Source organism: Tupaia chinensis, unplaced genomic scaffold, assembly GCF_000334495.1.
Source record: "Tupaia chinensis unplaced genomic scaffold, TupChi_1.0 Scaffold000450_1, whole genome shotgun sequence".
Taxonomy (NCBI): Eukaryota; Metazoa; Chordata; class Mammalia; order Scandentia; family Tupaiidae; genus Tupaia; species Tupaia belangeri.
Window position 1 is genome coordinate 143,730 of NW_006159956.1, and position 8,035 is coordinate 151,764.

Consider the following 8,035-nt stretch of genomic DNA (forward strand, 5'->3'; position numbering starts at 1 on the left):
GGCCAGCGCCCCCAGAACCCTGGGGGCGCACCCGAGACCTGGGCTCTCAGGCCCTGCGGGCGCTCGGTGGCCGGATCTTCTAGCAGGAAGGAGCCGGAAGACTGCTGTGGCCCCTTCCCCCCGCTTTCATCCAAGGCCCTTCAGTTTTCCTTGAGGAAAGCCTTGGCCCCTCCATCTGTGTGCTTTTGGGGGCAGAGTGTCCCCACTGCCCGCTTCAGCAGACCCAGTCCCATTATGCACTCTGTAACAATCTGGAAAAATACCTTTTTTAACATCCTGACATTTGTTAAATAGGGAGGGCAAGCCCACGGGGGACGCCCACACTAAGGATGGGGCAGTGGCAGGGTTCGCACAGCTTGTGCCCTGCATCAGCTACATCCGAAACCCTTCAACTTCCCTGTTCACTGGGACCTTTCTATTTAAGCCAGTCTGAATAATCGATTGCTTTTTTCAAAGAGATGTTTGCTATAGGGTGCGTGCACTTGCCAGAGAGACAGAGAAAGAAACAGAAAGCGAGGGGAACATACACCTAGCGTGAGTTTAAGCGAGTTTAAGCCTCCCAGTCCAGGACTCAAACCACTGTTGACTACAGGGGAGTCCAGCGACATGACCACTATGCCATCTGCCGGTCCCCAGGGTGAATAATCTAAAAGAGGCCTTTCACATACAGCTTCCAGTCTCTGCAGTCTACATAAACATCCCTTTCCTTGAACCCATTCCAGGACAGGAAGCCCGGCAGCTGACCGTCCAGTTGCCCATCCAGTTGGGGTGGGAGCACTTTAGATGTTAGGCCACATTTATGTGTATCAAACGTGTTTTTTTTAATTTCCTGCATTTTATGATATTTTGACATCCTAGGGTTTGCTAATCCTGGAGAGACCTCCCCTCCAAGGACAGTAAACAACTTACCTACAGAACACATTCTTCTTATGCAAACCAGCCAGTCCAAAACCCGGGTCCCCAGCATCCTTTAACATTCTCCTCACACACCAACAGAAAGTTCCCCTGTCCTGCATCACCCCAGAGGCGGGTACCAGATAATCAGCCCCTCAACAGCCGAGATGACCCCGTCTACACGTGCCCACCCTGCTCTGTCTATCGCCTCCTGTGGAAGACTGGGCCATGCTTCCCCGACTCGTGCCTCGGGATCAGCCCCGGGACTTCTCCACTTGGCCCCGCACGCACGCTGAGCCCCCTTTGGGAACTGTGAATAATAAAACTTTCAATGGCATTGACTTCTACTGTGTCACTGTCACCTCTACAGAACAAGCCTCAGGTACCATGAATACACTGCTCCATAAAGGTCTCTCCCTCTTCTCCTTTTTTGGTTTGAAATTTTGGTCAGAGGGTGCATGCGCTACCAGAGAGAGAAAGTGGGACCGCGAGGAAGCGCCCCCATGGGGCATGTCACACCATGATCCCTTCTTCACCTCCGCCTCGTTTCAGGGTTGGGCACGCATGCACACACCATGTTTCTCAGGCCACCTGGACCAGGACTTGAACCGTTCACTCAGCTATGGGGGGATCCAGCTGCCTTCTCCACACCACAGACTGGCCCAGTCTCCCTTTTCTGTTCAGACATCTCCAAGGCCTAGCTCAAGATTGTGACCTTAGGGATAAAGAAAGCTTTCCTTTATCGGGCCTCTCCTCTGTGCCACACTCAGGTTAACTGCCTCCTCGGCATTTCTGACGTGGTCCTCGCAGCGGCCTGGGTGGCGCAGTTGCTGCCCACTGGACAGAGGAGGGTGCCGAGGGGCTGAGAAGGGAAGTGACTGGCGCGAGGCCTCGCATCCGGCAAGCACGAGTGGCCCGCACTAGTCTGCCTTTGCAGACGTCCCATGACTGCACCCTTCCATGGTTTCCCTCTGCACCCACCTGGCTCCCACCTGGCTGCTGGAAACCTCACGGTGCTCCCAGGCAGCAAGAGCGGAGCTCGGGGCCTAGCAGTGCGGGAGCAGCTGGTCTAGCTGGTCACGGAGACACCTTCTGTCTCCTTGCAGTGATTAATTAGCAAAACAGCACCAAGGTTTCACGGAAGACGGTTTTTCCAGGGACTTGTGGCAGGGTGTGGTTTATGACAGCGCACAGCCTAGGCCCCTCGCATGCGTCGTTCACAACAGGGTTTGTGCTCCTGTGAGAACCTAATGCTCCGCTGATCTGATGGCGGGGGCATATGCCCTCTGGCAGTTCCAAACATTTTCTTCACATGGCAAAGCCTATAGCAAAGTCCAATGGTAAACAGTAAACTGGTGAAAACACTCGTCCCCAGGGAAAAACCAATTTCTTTTTCTTTTTTCTTTTTAAACTTTAGACTTTAGATTTATTTAGGGCCATTTGCACGTATTTCTAGACTATGTAGCTAATTTTAAAAGATGACAGGACAGTTCCCCTCAGTGAGACCCTGGCCTAAATAATATTTGCTTTACTCATATAGCAAGAAGATGACTTTAAAGACGAAGCTTTCAATTTGCAGCACCAAAGGATGAAGCTACACGGGGCATCCTTCAAAAGTGACAATTAGGGATCCACCTAGCTTCTCAGCAATACAAGCCCAAGTGAGGCCTTCTGGTCCATGTGCTTGACATTCATGTTTCCTGCCTTGAAATTTCTTTTTGGTTGCATCCTTAGAACCCACTAGATCATTTTACTTTTCTGAGGTGCTAGTTCTGGTGCCCACAAAAAAAAAAAAATCAACTCTTCCTTTCTGGACTCCTTAGTTTCAAAGCTTGCATCATACAAAGCATAGCGGCAATCTTTTTCAGGAAGCGTTCCCACAAAATGCTTGAATGGATCAGTGACGGTTACCCCAACATCTCCAACCAAGATCTCTTTGCCTTCTTCAACAATGATACACTTTTTGTCTGCACTGAGACAGAAAATGACAGTCTTCTTTCTTTTCTTGATTTCTTCTGGTGTGGAGCATTTCCTAACTTCCATGTCATAAATAATGCGACATACTTCATCAGCGACTTGCACTCCTGAGGCCATCTTCGCGGTGGCTGTGGCAGGGACGCAGGGCAGGGAGCTGACCAGCGCCGAATCTGCGGAGTGTCCTCTTCACAGAAGTGGGACCAAGAGACCCGGAAAGACCAATTTCAATAACATAAAGAGCTCCTACAAGTTAAGAAAATTAAATGGCTCTGTGGCATGAAAAAATGCCGAGCTCACAAGTATGAGGTGCATGAAGACACCATCTTTACTTCTCTGGTTAGCAGTTTGCTCACACACTGTTGTCAAGGAGTGTGGAAACACAGAATCTTCTACATCAGCGCTCCCCAACCCAGGCCGCACAGCAAGAGGTGAACAGTGGGCAGGTGAGCCAGCTTCATCTGTGTTTACAGTCACTCCCCATTGCTCGGCTCCTACCCGAGCTCCGCCCCCATCAGATGAGTGGTGCATTAGATTCTCACAGGAGCACAAATGCTGTTGTGAACTACGCATGCGAGGGGCCTAGGCTGTGTACTGTCAAAAACCACACCCTGCCACAAGTCCCTGGAAAAATCGTCTCCCATGAAACCTTGGTGCCGACAAGGTTGAGGACCACTGCCCTACGTTGCTGATGGTGGTGCAAACTGGTACAACCAATGCCTGTGTCTGGGACTAGCCAATTCCATTTCTAGGAATTGTTGCTAGCGAGATCCTTGCACAATTGCAGTGAGCTTGGAGAAGCGGAGGGTGAGGCAGGAAGGCATTGACCACATGTGGGCTGAATAAGGACTGATAACAGCGAGACGCCTCACTGAGGCCAGGCACTCACAGTTCTTTAAACTGCGCTCGAACTGTGCCTTCTGCTTACGCACACGGACAAGAAAATGTTCATGCCTAGCTCTTTTAGGAGTTAGGTCTTAGATGTCCTGAGGGCCAGCTGGGTCAGGCTACATGCTGCTGTCCCTGCCCACAGACGAAGTCCTAGTTCGATCCACAGCTCCTCCAGGAGGGTGACCACCCACGATGAGGCAGTAGGGAGAGGTCAGCTGGCACCCTCACAACACCCTGACTGGAATGCAAAATGGTGCAGCCACTTTGGAAAATAACTGAGAGGCTCTTGAAACCAGAAACACAGAGGCAATCCCCACTGCATAACAGAGAGAAGTGAAAACAGTGAGGACGTCTACACGGAAACCTGCACACGGATATACAGAGCAGCGGCTTGTGCGAGAGTCAGAAAAGGGTCCCCGATGTCCCTCAACCGAGGGATGGGTGAAGAGAAAGTAGAATACAGAGAATCGCCTATTACTTGGCAATAAACAGGAAGCCGACCACAATGGACCACACATCGCATGAGTCCCTTTATACAGAATGCCCAAAATGGGCAGATCTACTGAGGCAGGAAGCAGGGGGAGAGAGGACTGAGGAATGACAGGGTACTGAGTTTGGAGCTGAGACTGTTGGCTTCTGGACAACTAGACAAGGCAGTCACTGGGGCGAGATGCGCTGCTCCCTCCTCCTGACAGGTACGGGCACCATGCCTGAGACCCTGGCAGCCCAACTCAACCCAGAGTTGGAACAGGGCCATGTGGAGTCAAAGCAAAGAAGCAAGGCACCTGCAGGCCGGGGTGGCCAAGGGCGAGAGCCTGGCTTCCAGGGAGTTGGGAGATGGGCCTAGCCCACCTCAGACTTGGGAAGAGCGCTTGCTGCGAGCAGACCTTCTTAACCAGACAAAGCACAATTCTAAGACCGAAAGCTGAACAGATGAACTGAGAGAGGACAGGCCTATTCAGAAGGAACTCAGTGGCCTGCCAGGTCAGTGGGGGAAAACGTCTTAAAATACGGAGTGAGAACAAATGAAATAGACAAGGCGATGCAGATCTAGATGTGGAAGCCCAAGTGATGGGAGTTCCAGATGAGAAAGAGAATGATAGGGAGGTAATGGTTAGAGAAAATAAGTCCCGGACCTGAAGGAAGACTTGAACCGACAGCCTGGAGGGGCACTGGCTGAGGCTTTATTCAGTCAGTGCCAGGACAAGTTCCAGAGCCCCACGGACTCCAAGCATCCATAGAGAAAGAGCCAGCTACTTAAGACGCAAAGCAGCATCACTCCCCATCTACAACACGGGGGCGCTACAGAGCGAGGAGGGGAAGATATGACCTTGGACCACAAGCGAAATGCCTAGGGTTCCGGAGTCCTTTGCTAAGCCAGTGTACCCCTCAGCAGGCGGGATAAAAGTGAGCTCTTTGCAGATAAGCAAGGATCTCGATGGTGAATCTGCAGAAAATACTCCTGAAAGTTCTCTGACTGCCAATTAATCAAAACAGAGACCTCGAGGCAGCGGTAGGTGGAAAAGGAGAACGGAGGCAACCGTGCGCCTGATCACAGGCATGGGGAACTCTTAGAGGAGGATGACAGTGCACAGAGCATTGACCACGCACGGAATCTAATGAAGTTTCTCGAAATTCAAGGGCCATGCTCCAGAGAGATGACCCGTCAGGGTCTAGAACTAGAAGTCCAGAACTATCTTGGCAACACCAAGAGGTAGGGAACAGGTAGGATGAAGGGAAGAGTGAAAGCTTTCCAAGGGCTTCATCTCAGACTAGCAGAGAGGGCAAGAAAAAACTTTCCAAGGACCCATCTTATGGCCCGAGGGAGCGTTGGACTGCATAATACGTGCATGTGGGAGCAAGAGCTACGCTTTCTGGAAAATTCAATAGCAGGAGAAGTATGTGATTGTGAGGGTCTCTATGAGTAGAGAGAAAATAATGGTGGAATTTCCAAATTAATAAAGGGAAAAGAAAATGTAGAGTAAATCAACCAAATCAACAAGAATGAGAATGGGAGAAAAAGAGGAAATGACAGGTAATCTAGAAGTTAATTTGTAGAAGGAGTGAAACCCAGGCATATCAGTTATTATGTTAAACAGGAGCAAGTTAAATCCCCCAATAGAAGATTTAGATGATCAGACTGGTCAAAACCCAAAATTTAGCTATACGTTAGTAACAGAAAACATACTTAAAACAAAAAGGGGGTAAAAGAGTGATTTTTTTATATATAGAATTTTTGCAAGATTTTTTTTTTTTTTTTTTTTTTTTTGCTATGGTGTATGTGTGCTTGCCAGAGAGATGGAGAGACAGAAAATGAGAAGTCACCTTCTTGAGGAGATGGCCATTCTACAGTTCCTTTTACTTCATTCTGTTCTCGGGATCTTGGGCACGCACACACATGTGCCTGGCATGAGTTTTTTTTTTTTTTTTTTAAGAATTATTTATTTTAGTTATTATTATTATTATTTTTTAATTTGACCAGAGAGAGAGAGAAATGGAAAGTGAGAAAGCAAACCACCAGGTCTGGAACTCGAACCATGGTCAGCCATGTGAGTCCAGGCCCTCAACCCACCACACCACCTGCTGGCCCCCTGGTGTGACTTTTAAGCCACTGGGTCTGGAACTTGAACTACGGTTGACTACATGGGAGTCCAGTGAGGTTGACTACATGGGAGTCCAGTGACGTAACCATTACTCCATCAAAGTGATGTTAATATCAAACAAAATTGAATTAAATGTATCAAACTTAAGAGAGACATTAAGTACATAAATGGCAATAGTTTCAGACAAGGTTTTATTGTCATAAACCCAAAAGCACCAAACAACATGGCATCTAAATACAGAATGCAAAACTATTAGAAATCCAAAGAGGGGCCAGTAGGTGGTGTGGTAGTTAAGGTGCTAGACTCCCATATGGCTGACTGTGGTTCAAGTCCCAGATTTAGTGGCTTGCTTTCTCATTTTCCCTATCTCTCTCTTTCTGGTGTACTAAAAAATATAATAATAATACAGAAATAATTTTTTAAAAATAAAGAAATTTAATGAGAAGGCCAGCAGGTGGTGTGGTGATTCAGGCATAGGGTCCTATATGGTCAGTTGTGCAGTTTCAGTCCTGGACACAGGAGCTTGAAAAACATGCCAGGTACTTGCATGCATGCCCTAAGTCCCAAGAGAAGAATGGAGAAGAAGGGATTGCAGTGTGACCATCCCTACTGGGGGGGGGGGAACGATTTCTTATTTTCTGTCTCTCCATCTCTCCCTGGCAAGCATACATGCCCTAGACAATGGAATAAAACAAACAAACCTAAAAACAAAACAAAAAAAAACAAACAAAAAAATCCAATGAGAGGGGCCAGCAGTGGCATGGTGGTCAAGGCATTGGACTCCCTCATGGCCGACTGCAGTTCAAGTCTGGGATCTGGTAGTTTACTTTCTTGCATTCTTTTTCTCTCTCTGGTGAGCACATGTGCCCTGTAGCAAACTTTAAAATAATAATGATAAATAAAATTAAATAGTTCTTTTTTAAAAATCCAATGAGAAATGAGAAAATCTGCCTCTTGGCCGGAACTGCCTAAAAGAACACAAAGGGAAGCAGGAGAGGCACCTGACATATGTTCTCTGGGCCTTTTAGAAAACATGGAGTGTTTCCTCTGGCAACATACAAGCCAATCTACAGGAAAGGTGATAGTGTAGACATCAAGGGAATGGGTACTGTTCAAAAAGGAACGCCCCACAGACTTTAGCATGGCAAGACTGGAAGTCTACAATATTACCCAGCATGCTATACATTGTTGCAAACAAGTAAGTCAAGGGCAAGATTCTTGCCAAGAGAATCAGTGTGCTATTGAGCATATTAAGCTTTCTAAGAGCAGAGAGAGCTTCCTAAAACGTGTGAAGGAAAATGACCAGAAAAAGAAGGAAGCCGAAGAGAAATGTACCTGGGTTCAACTGAAATGCCAGCCTGCTCCACCCAGAGAAGCGCACCTGTGAGAACCAATGGAAAGGAGCCTGAGCCACTGGAACCTATTCCCTATGAATTCATGGCATGATGGGTGTTAAACTAATCTAGGAGTCCGCCAGGAGAGCTGAGAGGTAGTGCTTTCAGGAAATAAGGGAAATGAGGACCTTCTGCTGAGAACTGACCCAGGTAGAGCCCTCCTCCACCCCCCAAATCCTTCTCTGGCTCTTTTTCTCTTTTTTTCGGAGAGGTTTTTGCTATAGGGCATGTGCGCTCGCCAGAAAGACAGAGACAGACAGACAGACAGAAAGCGAGAAA

General features: G+C 48.2%; 2 protein-coding genes across 2 annotated transcripts in view; both read right to left on the bottom strand.

Moving 5' to 3' along the window:
* BAIAP2L2 (BAR/IMD domain containing adaptor protein 2 like 2) overlaps positions 1-8,035 on the bottom strand; it is a 35,731-nt gene that overhangs the window by 5,368 nt on the left and 22,328 nt on the right. The gene's annotated exons all lie outside the window — the stretch shown is intronic.
* Positions 2,489-3,043, bottom strand: LOC102488285 (destrin). The gene is given in 2 exon segments (XM_085342334.1): positions 2,489-2,637; positions 2,640-3,043. Coding segments are annotated over 2 exon segments (498 nt in total). The 5' UTR covers positions 2,989-3,043.